The sequence below is a fragment of the Schistocerca serialis genome, chromosome 1, assembly GCF_023864345.2.
Source record: "Schistocerca serialis cubense isolate TAMUIC-IGC-003099 chromosome 1, iqSchSeri2.2, whole genome shotgun sequence".
Taxonomy (NCBI): Eukaryota; Metazoa; Arthropoda; class Insecta; order Orthoptera; family Acrididae; genus Schistocerca; species Schistocerca serialis.
Genome location: NC_064638.1, coordinates 664,084,370 through 664,100,101, shown reverse-complemented (window position 1 = coordinate 664,100,101; position 15,732 = coordinate 664,084,370). Strand labels below are relative to the sequence as shown.

Below are 15,732 nucleotides of genomic sequence, written 5' to 3'. Positions count from 1 at the left end.
CAACCATTCAGTTGCTAGCCAACTCGACAGCGCTTAACTTCGGTGATCTCACGCGAACTGGTGTTACCATTGCGGTAAAGCCGCTGGTAAAATAAGTAGCCTACGCATACCACAAAAAAATTCAATGAGAGAGAGGAAACAAGTAATCAAACCACTCGTGATAGAGTACAGAGAACATCGGATAGAGGCTTCCTGCAACGTTAGAAATTTACTTCTTCTGAAAAACTGTTGCTCTATCGCAAATGACTAATATTACGAGATATTTCTGTAACAATTGTTATTAATTGCGTTTTATCCGTTAAGTGCGAAATACTTCATCTGGTGCCAGCTTCCGAAATACAGACAAATTCGTAAATGCCTTTTCCAATCTCTAACCCCTATTCTAATCTCCAGCCGTATATTTCTTCAAAACTTAAAGCCTTTAACGCCTTGCGAGTAACGATAAGTCAAAGTTTTGCTACCTGAGCGTAGTTCCCCTTTCACATATATGTTAATGAAGAAGAATACCATATAATCAGTCTGCTAATAATTTGAAGGTTTCTTCAGGCACAGTTTTGAAGTATTCGGGTCGCGTGTTCCTGGATACGACATTTGAATTTCCCATCCTCTTAACGGCTATACTTGTTTTGCCCAGCCTCAGAAAGCTTATGCAAGTCTCTACATAGCTTCTCAGCTATCATTGGAACATGTATTCATGCGGCGGTTGGACAAAAATAAGGAAACACCGCCTGGCATTCATGCTTGAACATAAATACAGGACCTAGCCAAGCCTGCACGATGCGCTGTTGTATTTGCCCACGATCGGCACCTGTGCAGTGTCCTCGATACGTTCCAAATGTCAATCTTGGTCAGAACACTGTTCTGCATAGTTGTGAGCGCATTGTGCCAGAGTTAAGTGAATTCGAAGGTGGTAAAACTGTTAATGATCGTATGGGTGGTGCTTACGTAACCAAGGGAGCTGAAGGGCTTAGTGATTAAGAGGCACCATATCTAAGATTTACACCATGTATAGGGCAAGCGGATAAAAATACCCGCAAAGCCACAACGCGGACGAAAGTGTGTGTTGAGTGATTGTGATGGACAGTCACTGAAGAGGATTCTGACGAAAACTAACAGGGCGACAGCTGGAAAAGTCAGTGCGAACCCGGTCGGCACCAAAACAACACGAGGGGAACTCCATAAGCAGAGAATTGCAGGGTGAGTTGGCGTAATTGATGCAAATCCCCACGTCGTAGCGAAGCCATAAAATCTGGACTATGGAGCAATGGAAGAAAGTCATTTGGTCCACTGTGTCTTGTTTCACACCGTTTCCAACTTCTAGATGTGTTTACGTGCCAAGAGTCAAATATGACGGGAGTTGGATGACGATTTGGGCAGCCATATCGTGTTATTCCATGGGCCCCATGGTTGCTCTACAAGGCAGCATTAGTGCGAAGGATTATGTAATGACCATTTTGGCTGATCAAGTCCATCCCATGGTAAAATATTTTCCCCCGATAGTGATGCTGTGTTCCCTGAGGAAAGCGGCCCTGTGCACACGGCTCGCATCGTCCAAGTCTGGTTTTCTGAGAACGAGGATTAACTGTCGCACCTCCCGCAGCCACCTCAGTCACCATATCTCAGCATTACTGAGTCTTTGTCGTCTACCTTGAAGAGCGCGTGATGGCTATCCACCTCCACCGTCGTTACCTAAATTTGCCCATATTTTACAAAAAGAATGGGGTGAGAGTCCCCTGGAAACCATTCATGACCCCGTATTTATCTCTACCTAGACGACTGGAAGCTGTTTTCGAATGCCGACGGATTTCCTACATCGTATTAGCCGTGGGAATGTGCTGTGTTTCTGGCGTTCCCATATTTTGGTCCAACACCTGTATTATTTGTATACTGTCAAAAAATTACCAGAACAAGAGCGGGACACGTATGAAAGACAACAAAATGGCAGCTACGAATATCAATTTCGTAATGTTGATGATTCGTTTCCAACCTGCCACTGATCGCGAATGTAGCATTCTCATTGGGGACCTGCAAAAATTCCCGAGTAGTGGGCAACTTCATAAGTAATGCTAACACAACCTGTGTGAGCGTGTGGGTGCTATTCTGTCATTCTGCGCAACGGATTAATCTGAGATGTATCCTTTACCCTGTGGCTCCTGCAAGATGCAATTTCCACCCCCACATTACTACAGATGTCAGACAGACGTTCCTAACGTTCTAAAGAGAAATGCCTGAAAAACTTTCAGTAATAAATATCTTCTGAAGTCTTCCACTGTAAGGAAATGACACAAAAATTCACAAAATTTCTTACGTAACTAGTGGGATACTTGGGTACTGGAGTGGTGCTAGTTGCTGTAAGAAAAACATGAAACTAACGAAAATTATTATTTTTTTGCAAAAATTCTGAGAAATCACAATGGCACTTTTAGTTATGAACTGAACAAGTTATTTCCGAGTTCTTTTCGGAATGTGAAGTTACCTCTTAAGGATAGGATTCGCTAATGAAATTTCTATACAAAGTTTAAGATTGTTATTGACTTGGCAGAATGGCTGAGAGCCGTACCTACTCAACTTGAATAATTATCCGTTAGAATGTTGCTAGGTATAGTCGAGGCTGTCACGTGTGAAATGCAGTGAAGTCTACTGTTGTGGAGGAAATATGGGGCTCGCAAGAGCTGTAGCGCACAATACCGTAAGCTGCGATGACTGCATCTGCGCCGCTCGCTGCTGACAAATAAGATAACTCTCATTCTATCTGGATTGACCTTCGCCAATCAATCTCTCCCTACGCCTTGATGAAGTCAAGGACTCCTATTCGCCCCTAGTCTAGCTATAGGCGTGGTACACTGGTCAGATAACCAGTCCACTGCGATGCCACTCAAAAATTCGCTCACAGGCGTTTAACTATAACTCTGTCTGTTCACACCGCCCAATAAGTGTGGCAGCCAACACAGTGATCAATGCTTAATCGCAAGGACTCAATATGGAGTCACACTCTGATTCGCTCTCAACAGAGGTGCTCTCCCAGTGAAGTACTGAGGAGAGACTTGTTCCTCACTCTTTGAGTACACGTATGAGCGCACACACTCTCGTTATGTGTTCTCGTTCCAAGGCGTCAGGAATATCATCTGCCAATCAGCATTGCTCTTCTAACACGGCGGGAGAATGACGTTTCGTTTAAGGCGACCAATCCGGAAAACTATAGCATCAGCGTTTGGCGTTTGCTGTCTCCCTGTGAAAACCTCTGAAACTGCATGCTATGTTCGTAAAGAACACGGGGTCATTCTGCCTTTCACTCAGGCAAATGCTGTCTGCTCTACAGCCGGTCGCCAGCCAACGTAGATAGGTTAACTCGTCCTCTGAAGGGGCCAGCCCCCCCAGCGTGCGGTTTACCTCTCCCAAACTAAAACCCCCTGTAACCGTCGTGTCTTGAATGTGTGTGTGTATGCCAGCCTTGATTATTGCAATCTCAGTGCGCACTTGCGATTTAGTAGTTATTTGCATATCATTTACATGAATTCATACAACATTGACTTTATCTTATCGAGTTTGGGTTCGAATGAAGTGTCTTGATGTGTGGAATATGATTGTGAGGGCGGAATATGTAAGCAATGAAGGTCAGGAGACCACGACATCTTACACCTACTCTCCTCTTCTTAACAGCACTATGTGTCGCAGTCCAAGCACACTTCGTCTTTGCAATATGCGTAATTTATGCCATTGTCGTCAATGAAACTGTTATTCAGCGGATTAACTATCTGCAGTGCACCGCTATATTAAAAAAACAGGCAACCTGACAAAAAAGTGAAGTAACCAGCAGGGGAGGAAGAAATGAAGCGCAACTTCTCAAGTTGAGAGGGTAAATTATGTGACGTTATTTCAGTGATTACAAAATAGTCAACTTTACGAAGAACTTGGCAGTATAAGCCTATTTATCAATATGATGGTGCGTCCCTTCTGGCCTGCAAGCAAGCACTGATTCAGCTGTCAAGGTTGTTATAAAGCCGTTATAACCTCTACTGAGGCAAGCTGACCCACAACTGTTGTAACTGGTATTTCACATCCTCGATACTGACCCTCTAGATGGAGTTGATGTGTCCGAGCTGGTCCCACACCTGTACTACCGGGGACAAATCTAGAGATCTTGCTGGTCGTGAGAATACTTCAACATCATACAATCAGTTCATAGAGACACGTGCCATACACGAACAAGCATTCTTCTGTTGAAAAACAGCACTACAGTAAAATGGAAATGTCGTGTGGCTAGGGCCTCCCGTCGGGTAGACCGTTCGCCTGGTGCAGGTCTTTCGATTTGACGTCACTTCGGCGACCTGCGCGTCGATGGGGATGAAATGATGATGATTAGGACAACACAACACCCAGTCCCTGAGCGGAGAAAATCCCCGTCCCAGCTGGGAATCGAACCTGGGCCCTTAGGATTGACAGTCTGTCACGCTGACCATTCAGCTACCGGGGCGGACAGCACTACGGTACTGCGGCATGGCAGGCAACACATCAGGACGCAGGATGTCAGTGATGTACTGTTTTGCTGTCAAGAGTTACCTCAGTCAGAGCCAGCCGTGACCCGAAGTCATACCCAGTGGTTCCCCATGCCATGATGCCAGAAGTAATACCACTGCGCTTCTCCAAAACATTGGAAGAGTGGGACCTCTCCCCAGGTCGTTGCCATAACTGCTGTCAATGGCCATCCGAGGTAGTACAGAACCGCAACTCGTCGCTGAACATAATGTTATGCCATTCATCAGTAGTCCATGCTTACTGATCACGGACCACTCCAGATGCTGCTGTTAGTGTTGTGGTGTTAACGGTAGCCTACGCATGGGACGATATTTCCCTATTTCAACTGCTACTAATTTCGGACCAGTGGTGAGAGCTGACAGCGAATGCTGCATGGGGACCATTACTTGTTGGTGGATTGCAGACGTAGACGTGAAGCGGTCATGACACGCCCGTGCACAACACGGCGATCGTCTGTTATGGTGGCCAGACATGATTGACTGGAAACTTGACGACGAGTATGCCGCCGGCCGGAGTCGCCGAGCGGTTCTGGGCGCTACAGTCTGGAGCCGCGCGACCGCTACGGTCGCAAGTTCGAATCCTGCCTCGGGCATGGATGTGTGTGATGTCCTTAGGTTAGTTAGGTTTAATTAGTTCTAAGTTCTAGGCGACTGATGACCTCAGAAGTTAAGTCGCATAGTGCTCAGAGCCATTTTTGACGAGTAAGCCTGCCGTCGGGTTCGCAGGCAGTTCACATTCGAATGCCCCAAAAATCTGAATATTGAAGGTTCGACCTGTCGGCCAAATGGAGACCCGCAGTAAGGTCCAACTCCGTCAGGTGCTGATAACGGAGTCTCACTCAACATGTGACGCTGTTCACGCCCATTATCTACCCTACCAGGCCTGCTAATGACACTACAGAGGAACGACACTAATGCACTCTGGTGGCCATTCTACCTGTCACAGAGAAATTCAAATCTAATCATTGACATATTCGCCAATAGTGTGTACCTGAACGAAGTTATATTGATGTCCAACCACGTCTTCTGGTTGTTTGACTGTTTTTCTTACACAAAGTACTCTGTGCTGGCAATGTCACATGAAAAATATGTTAGCCTATACGCCTTGTCATGTTTCCAGTGTTGTCTTGCTTTAACGTTGTATTAGACTTGTTAGCGAATCTAGTTTATTTGCTGTTCTTGCTGTAAGTATGCCATTTGCGCACATTCACATTGTTTTACATGACTACAAGTTAGGAACCGTCAATGATGTTAGGAGGTTATTCTCATTTGATAGCATATAAAGTCCTGAAACAAGTATGAGTGAAAGGAAAATAAATTAATTGACTAAGGCATAACGTGGAAATGTTCTCCAGTTTTTCATTGCAATAACAGAAATTAATCAGACTACAATATCCAGAGAGTAATTATCCTCAAAGTGTTTCGAAAAATCTCCTTGCTGTGATCCGGAGATGCTGTGAGTGTTATCTTTCCAGTGAGCATAACCGTACCCAGAAGGTTCATGTTATTGAACATGCTCTTACTGTGTGACAGCTGACTGTTTCTGGTTATTTGTCACTGTAATGTTTCTTGCGTTCAGTAATTAGAAGGACTTTTCATTATTTTGATATGCAGCGTGGGCAATTCAACTTGATTTTCGTACTATTGATTCAAAATACATCAAACAAACGCGTAGTGTATACAGACTGTCCCAGTCATCTGTACCACTCCAAATAATTTTTTGCCCAGAAGCAAACCACAAATTATCAAGTAAACGCTGTTTAGCTACCACGAGGACATTAACCAGCATGATTGCCTACCTTGAAACTTTGTTTGTTGCAAAGATATGTACAGCAGTACTTCTTTAAAATAATAATAATCTTATATTTTTTATTCAGTACTCCACTTCCTCTCCTCAAGATCCATTCAGAGGCATATCAACAAAGGGGACCATTCACGTAAACATGACGTTAGTAAGCATATAAAACAAAAGGGCCTATGACTCTCCTACACTAGCAAATAGTCCAAGTCGCCGGAGTAACGTAACTCATCCACTTGCTGGAGTTCACAGTAAACAAATGGAGACATAGAGAAAATACACAGTGGTCATTCTGTCAAGCACCGTCAGTTCACAATTCGTTTGAGTACAATATATACCAGAGAAGAGAAGGTAAAACGCATGTAAGTTAGCGGAACAGTAACTGCAGTATCGTTTTCTTATTTACAATATAGGTACATACGAGGTGTGGCTAGAAAAAAACCGGACTAGTACTGGTGAAACAATAAAACGAATGCAATAAGGCTGAAAGTCGCGTGGCCTGTCACGTGACTGTCGCTCCGCCTACTGCTCGAGTTTCATCTGCCTCCTGCACTCAGTCTGCCCGTGGCGTCTGTTTTAAGTAGTTGACGTTTTGTCTGTGCGTCGGAAAATGTTGAGTGTACAGAAAGAACAGCGTGTTAACATCAAATTTTGTTTCAAACTAGGAAAATCTGCAAGTGAAACGTTTGTAATGTTACAACAAGTGTACGGCAATGATTGTTTATCGCGAACACAAGTGTTTGAGTGGTTTAAACGATTTAAAGATGGCCGCGAAGACACCAGTGATGACACTCGCACTGGCAGACCATTGTCAGCAAAAACTGATGCAAACATTGAAAAAATCGGTAAACTTGTTCGACAAGATCGCCGTTTAACAATCAGAGCAGTGTCTGAGTTAACAGGAGTTGACAAGGAAAGTGTTAGGCAGATTCTTCATGAAAGTTTCAACATGAACAAAGTGTGTTCAAAAATGGTTCCAAAGTGTCTCACAATTGAACAGAAGGAACGCCGAAGAATGATTTGTTCTGACATCCTGGAAAACATTGAAAGTGATCCCATCTTCTTACAAAATGTTATTACTTGCGATGAATCGTGGTTTTTTACTTACGATCCCGAAACTAAACGCCAATCGATGCATTGGAAAACTCCTGGTTCTCCACGACAAAAAAAAGCACGAATGTCAAAATCGAAATTCAAGGCAATGATGATTGTTTTTTTTTTTTTTGACATCAAAGGGATTGTGCACATTGATTGGGTACCAGAGGGACAAACAGTGAATCAGCATTATTACATTAGCGTCCTGGCTACCCTACGTGAGCGAGTACGGAGAAAACGGAACGATTTGTGGAGAAAAAAGACGTTTTTGGCAAAACACAACATTCCCATCTTAGATCATCCACCCTACTCACCTGATTTGGCCCCCTGTGACTTTTTTCTTTTCCCTAAAGTCAAGTCAGCTTTGAAAGGAACTAGATTTGAGACTGTTGAAGCAGTAAAAGAAAAAGCGACGGAAGTAATGTATGGACTTACCGAAAATGATCTGCAGCATTGCTATGAACAGTGGAAAATTCGTATGGAGCGGTGTAGAGACCGAGGAGGAGAGTACATTGAAGGAGATAACATGAAATTGTAAATAATTGTAAATAAATGTTTTTTCCAGCATCAGTCCGGTTTTTTTCTAGCCGCACCTCGTACAGCGCAGTACCGTTGTACTAAGGGGGGGGGGGGGGCTCAACAAGTAATGCAACATATATTTTTTTCCGAAAGCGGGTTGGTTTTATGATTTTATTCGGGGCTGCAATGCACCGTATTATCCGCACTCTCTTGCATACAAAACCCCATGTTTAACATAGTCTCCGTTCAATGCGACGGCTTTACGCCCCCCGCCCCCCCCCCCCCCCCCCCCAGACCTGTATGCCCGCATGATACCACTCTAATAGTCGACGTTAGAGTCAACGTCTTGCTGCATCAATAATCTCCCCGTAACCCACGTCCTATTTCCCCCGCAGTGCACCTTTCATTAGGCCAACAGGTAGAAGTAGGAAGGTGCGAGGTCCGGACTGTAGGGTAGATGAGGGAGAACAGTCCAGTGAATGAAGTTTTGTAAGCTCCTCTCGGGTGCGCCGACTTGTATGAGGCCTTGTGTTATCGCGGAGAAGAAGCATTTTTGTGTCGACGAACACGCTGAAGTAGTTTCTTCAATTTCCTGAGGGTAGCACAACACACTTCAGTGTTGATGTTGTACCCTGAGGGAGGACATCAAACAGAATAACTCAATGAGAGTCCCAGAAGATCGTCGCCATGGCTTTACCAGCTGAGGGTGCGGCCTTGAACTTTTTCTTCGGAGGGGGAGTGGTGTAGGCGAAATGAGGAACCAATATTACATCGTTTGCGACGATGTTCGATAGGCAAAAAATTGACACGATCGGCTCGTAATCTACAAACCATTCCTCACAGAAGGCCGTTCGTTGTTCTTTATAGTCTCCTTTTAGGCAGCGAGGAACCCAGCAGGTACACACCTTTTTAGTACCCCATATGGCGGATGAGTCTGTCAGCACTACCAACAGAGACGCCCAATTGAGCAGCGAAGTTTTGTGATTCTGATTCGTCGATCACCTCGAATGAGAGTGCCCGCACGTTCCAACATTGCATGAGTCACAGCTGTATGCGGCGGCCGGCACGCGACAGATAAGACGAGCTTGCGCGACCTTGTTGCGATTACAACAGATGCCTCGCCCAACGACTCACCGTGCTTTTGTTCACTGCCAGAGCTCCGTAGAGGTGTGAATATCTACGATCCTCTCTGCTTGTAATGTACCTCCGTTAGAGTTGTCATTTTGAAGCCTATGTGCAGTCCAGGCACTATCTGAAGCTTTGGGGCTGAAGCGGGAATGTTCTACTGTGTCCCACAACAAATTTCGCCTTTTTTCAACCGCAATTTGCCGAGGAAAAAAATGTGTTGCATTACTTACTGATTTCAAACGATATTTTATTTACAATAAAGGCCGCCTTTGATTAAAGATTGCATCAATATCAGTTTTCTTTTATTATAGTCGAACATAATGCTGTTTATGTAGAGCAACAGTACAGATAGGAATATCCTGACAATAACCCACCTTGGCAACGTATGTTTTTTAGTCTTACTGTGACGCCTGAGCAAGTGGGAACTTTCAACTGAATGCAACGTAATGTCAAAGAACATGCACAAGCGAAGCCAATGCAGTTACTGTTATCACTTCTGCTCCAATGAATCCATACGTGTGCGCAAAATTGCTTGAACAGGAGATTTACATTCCTAAGTACCGCGTGTATATCGCATTCCTGCACGTAACCAGTTATAACCTTATCATGTACACTTAAACCCAGAATTACATATGTGTATGTTCTCTCAGTGCATTTCCCGTGTTTTCATTTGTTTACCGTCATCTCCAGCAAGTGGACGAGTTATTTCATCCCAGGTACCTGCACTCTGTCTGAATGCGGAAGAGTCATGGCCAGTTTTCCGTTACGTTTTTAATAAATTCATGTTTACCTGAATGGTACGCTGTGATATATTTTTGCAACAGCTCTTGAGGACTAGATGTGGATTACAGAATAAAAAATACAAGGTACCTTTTGAAAAGCACGTACTGTTGTTCAGATCTTTGTAATGAACAAAGTTTCAAGAACGGAAATCATGGTGGTTTATGTTGCTCTGGAAGCTAACAACAACATCTGCTTGATACAATTTTTGTTTTGCTTCTGGTAAAAAGTTGTTTTCGGAGCTCAAGATAATGGAGACACCTTGTATGTTATTATGTTTCTCTTTCCATTACAGACCAACAATGATTCCACTTTTATTTCATTTCACTTCACAGAAATATGTCGACTCGCTTCTTTAACTCCTTTACCTTGAATGTGTAATTCACAGTGTACGAGACAGACTGAAAATGGTTGCTTACAATAAGTGATATTTAAAGAAAAATCATCACTTAAGAATATATTGCACATATAACTTACCAAATGAAATTGGTTTGGAAACGACAGTGATTTGAGATTGTTACACAAGGACCATTTTACAAATTCGTACATATTATAAAGATGGTTATATGTATGTGCTAAGGTGCTTTGATAAGTCTGGTAAAGAAAAAGCATGGAAAAATGTTTGTTTCGTAAACTACTCACTCTATTTCTCGACATAGTCTACTTTGAGCGAAATGTACATTCTCCAGCGATCCTCCAGCATTTTCACCCCATCAGAAAAATTGGTTCTATCAAACTGCAAATTACGCATTCATAGCAACTATCACTTCCTCATTTGATTAAAATTTCTTCCCAGCAAGCCAAAGTTTCAAATTAGGGAACAGGAAGAAGGCACTTGGGACTAAGTCTGGTGATGAATATGGTGGATGACGAACCAGTTCAAAGCACACTTCGTGCAGTTTCGCCATTGTTATCGCTGGTGTGTGGAATTATACATTATCCTGGTCTTTTTTCAGCCAGCGCAGGTTTCAAACGACCCAGCAATGAAGCATAATATGGTCCAATTATGGTTCTGACTTTTTCAAAGTAATCTATGAGGATTATTCCGTAGGAATCTCAAAAACCAGTGACCATCACCTCACCAGCTGACAAAATGGTCTTTGCCGTCTTTGGTGCACTTTTAACAACCTTTGTGCATTGTTTTGACTGCCATTTTGACTGTGATGTGTAATGAGGATCCAGGTTTCATCAATAGTCGCAAATCGGAGCAAAAAGTCTTGTGGACTGCGATTAAACGTCGCCACACCTTGTGTTGAACTGTTTTCTAGATGCACTTTTGGTCGACTGAGAGCAATCGCGGCATCCAACTCACTCACAGCTTCTTCACAGTCAATTCTCCATGCGGGATATTATGCAGTCACTCATCGAGATGCTTTAAGTCTCAGTAATCTCACTAATATTTATTCGGTGGCCTTGTGTTACCGTGTCATGGATTTTGTTGATGGTTTCCTTTGTGGTGACTTCAATTGGACAGCCAGAGTGCACTTTGTCTTCAGTGTTCAACCAGCCACATTTCAATTCATTAATCCAAAATTAATGGTCTTCAATGATGATGCAGTATTTAATAACAGCACGAAATTCCGTTTTCGCTGTTTTCAATCGCAATAGTTTCACTGACCAATTCAGACGGCTGTCAACAACTGTAGGCCGTACTTTGTTGAAATTGTTTATAAGATCCTTGGAATCATCAAGCTTACCAACCATGGAGGCGCAACAAAACTATTCCATAGTTTCACAGAAACTTACCAGACTTATCAAACCATCACACGTGTGTGTGTGTGTGTGTTCGTTCCACATCTCTTCCTAAATCATTGGACTGTTTCAACCAAACTAGGTACACTTATCCTTTATTGTCAGGCAACAGGCGCTGTGGGGGTAAGAACCTATCATAGTTCATGAGACATGACGTCATAAATACTGAGATGCGTGACAAAACGCCTCATCATGCATGAAGTTTTAATACATTCATTCTTTATTGCTAAGACCTTTCCACGTTGACTCCTGGCAGCGCTGTTGGCAGTTTTTAACTGCGAAGCGCGAACGTTTGTAATCGAGAACGATAGCCTTCTATAAAACGACGAAGAGGCGTTGCTATAGAGACTTTCACAAAATCGCGTTGTAGACACCGAAGCAGCTGCGCCCAGCGTAAAGAAACCATCTGGGACCATGTCTCTTTGGACACTATACTTATATCCTCGTACATTATGCATATTTCTTTGTATAGCTGTTTCATAATTTCAGAGTTGTTTTTACGAATACATGGAAAGGAATTTTTTTCGATGCTTCGCTACAGATGTAGTTCATTTTTTGTTTTATTTTGTAATAGAAAATTTGCAAAATGAATGCTGGGCAAATACCGGGATTGTGAACTAGTACTTGATAATTTGCTGAGATAAACCAGTAAAGTAAAAAGTATAACCATGCGGTCAGAGATATCTGAGATCACATGAGAAAAAAAAGTGTTGATGTTCACCTTTCAAAATTGTAGGAGATATTGCACATGGCTGATTTTTGTCACCGTCACTCCTTCGTCACTCTTTTCCATTTCTGAATATGTACATATATGCGCGCATAGTATGACGTGACAACCGGGTGACACTTTTGTCTGCTAGCTGGGCGCGCATGGGTCACAAAATTATCGCTCTCCGTGCATTCTCTCCGTACATTTGATTTCCGATTATGGACAAATGGATATATGGCAACAACGTCTTCACACATTGTGGCCGGCCGAAGTGGCCGTGCGGTTAAAGGCGCTGCAGTCTGGAACCGCAAGACCGCTACGGTCGCAGGTTCGAATCCTGCCTCGGGCATGGATGTTTGTGATGTCCTTAGGTTAGTTAGGTTTAACTAGTTCTAAGTTCTAGGGGACTAATGACCTCAGCAGTTGAGTCCCATAGTGCTCAGAGCCATTTTCTTCACACATTGTGACTGTGCGCAACGACGATATCAATAATTATAATAAAAAGAGCAGCACTTCTCGGCAAAAACAAAATAAAGGATGGAAAGAAATTAGTCGAATTATATTTTCAAGTGCTTGGAACAACTTGAGTTTATTTGTGACAGACAATATCATGTTCATATTTGTGTTTGTTAATGGAGGTAGAATGCGAAACAATTCACCAAAACTTTCAAAACTCATTCGAAAATAGCGAAAAATTCTTTTGTTTTTTGTCGAAACATTGTGTAAAACTTTCCACTCATAATCTTGTCACTATAAAGGACGTGTACCCACTATTCTTTTTTATGATATTTTCTTTTACATCTCATGAATCTCAAATAATGACCTCTCTTCAAAATCCAATCGACAAATAACAATTGGTTTTCAGAAAAAGTTCAGTGACTGTCATTTTTGAGGGTACACTCCACTTTGATGACGTGACAGTGACAGAAACTTATTTTGGTGACAAAAATCACCCGTGGACGCTAGCCCTAATAACTACTGCAAGTCCCTTGAAACCAATATTGTCTTACATGACTGCAATGTAAGTATTATGAATGCTTAATGATGTCAAGCAACTAATCTCATTTACCATCCAAATGAAATATAATGTGTTTTCAGATTCCTAAACATGTTGTTGTTGTTGTTGTTGTTGTTGTCTTCAGTCCAGAGACTGGTTTGATGCAGCTCTCCATGCTACGCTATCCTGTGCAAAGATCAGCACATTCCTCAAACTGTGGAACTATCAAGAATGGGGTTCCACAAGGGTCGGTCTTGGGTTCTTTGTTGTTCTTAATATATATTAATGACTTGCCATTCTATATTCATGAAGAGGCAAAGCTAGTTCTCTTTGCTGATGATACAAGTATAGTAATCACACCTGACAAATAAGAATTAACTGATGAAATTGTCAATAATGTCTTTTAGAAAATTACTAAGTGGTTCCTTGTAAATGGACTCTCACTGAATTTTGATAAGACATGGTACATACAGTTCCGTACAGTAAATGGTATGACGCCATTAATAAATATAGACCTTAATCAGAAGCATATAGCTAAGGTAGAATATTCAAAATTTTTAGGTGTGTCCATTGATGAGAGATTAAATTGGAAGAAACACATTTTGATCTGCTGAAACGTTTGAGTTCAGCTACTTATGCAATAAGGGTCATTGCAAATTTTGGTGATGAACATCTTAGTAAATTATCTTACTACGCCTATTTTCACTCATTGCTTGCATATGGCATCATATTTTGGGGTAATTCATCACTGAGGAATAAAGTATTTATTGCACAAAAGCATGTAATCAGAATAATAGCTGGAGTCCACCCAAGATCATCCTGCAGACATTTATTTAAGGATCTAGGGATATTCACAGTAGCTTCTCAGTACATATACTCTCTTATAAAATTTGTTATTAACAACCAAACCCAATTCAAAAGTAATAGCAGTGTGCATAACTACAATACTAGGAGAAAGGATGGTCTTCACTATTCAAGATTAAATCTAACTTTGGCACAGAAAGGGGTGAATTATACTGCCACTAAAGTCTTTGGTCACTTACCAAATAGTATCAAAAGTCTGACAGAAAACCAACAAGTATTTAAGAAGAAATTAAAAGAATTTCTGAATGACAACTGCTTCTACTCCATAGGGGAATTTTTAGATATAAATTAAGAAACAAAGAAAAAAAAACAGAAATTAAAAAAAATAATTAAAAAAGTTGTTATATTAACTTAATTATGTTGTTAAATTAACTTAATTATGTCATGTATCGGAAAATTTGACTCGTTCCACATCATTACGAAATATCGTATTCGTGATCCATGGAACTAGTATTAATCAAATCAAATCAAATCAAATCTTCATCTCCCAGTACCTACTGCAACCTACATCCTTCTGAATCTGCTTACTGTATTCATCTCTTGGTCTCCCTCTATGATTTTTACCCTCCACATTGCCCTCCAATACTAAATTGGGGATCCCTTGAAGCCTCAGAATATGCCCTACCAACCGATCCCTTCTTCTAGACAAGTTGTGCCACAAATTTCTCTTCTCTCCAATTCTATTCATTACCTCCTCATTAGTTATGTGATCTACCCTTCTAAACATGTAACTGACACATATGTCTTATGTAAATTTGTTTTTATCTTCCAGGGAGAGTATGCTGTTCAGAAAGGCCTGGACGGGGCACATATTTGGTCCATTGAATCTGACGACAACCACAACACTTGTGGAGGTGGTGCGAAGCCTCTTCTTAACAGCCTAAACAAAGGATTAGGTCTTCAGTGAGAGATTATTAGCTACATGTGATCTCTTCTCACAATGTGGGAGGATCAAGACTGAAAACATTTGTATCTATCTGAACATAAACAAACAATAGAACATTAAATATATAAAAGCACTTAAATATGAACACACCAAAGCATGAATGATTTTACAGTTTCATACGTGTAGTGTAACATTATGTGACATCTGAGAGTTAAAGTCTCTTTCAGTCAGAAGCTGATGAAGTAACATGAACACTAAGGATATACTGGCATTTACTGGATTATTCTGTCAAAACTTAAATCATCAGTTTATATGTTGAACCATATCAGTTCCTGTCTACAACAGGACTGTATTTCCAGAAAAAAGTATATTTCACATACTAGCTGTTATCACATAATGTGTTGTCTATATAATAAGTAATAATAAAGGAAAATAGGGAAATCTATACTCAGAATTGTTTTGGTTGTGTTTTTACTGTGATTTCATATACCATATGTTATATCATACACCATATACCATATACCGTGATATCATATACCATACTCTAAATCTCACTACCCTTTTATAAAGTTTGTACATATTCTGAACATACCAGAAAAAAGTGTTGAAAATTAGGCAGTCTGATGGTGTACACAAGAGTAAACTGGAAAAGCATGTGTTTTTCAAATT

The 15,732-nt window shown here is 41.5% G+C and overlaps 1 protein-coding gene across 1 annotated transcript in view; it reads left to right on the top strand.

Annotated features, from left to right (window-relative positions):
- The window catches only part of LOC126421871 (chitotriosidase-1-like), a 101,817-nt gene extending 86,573 nt beyond the window's left edge, over positions 1–15,244 (top strand). Inside the window, exon 7 of the mRNA XM_050087240.1 lies at positions 14,950–15,244. Within this exon, the coding sequence (XP_049943197.1) occupies positions 14,950–15,084 (135 nt within the window). The 3' untranslated portion in view covers positions 15,085–15,244. The remainder of the gene's footprint in view (positions 1–14,949) is intronic.
- The last annotated feature ends 488 nt before the right edge of the window (positions 15,245–15,732 follow it).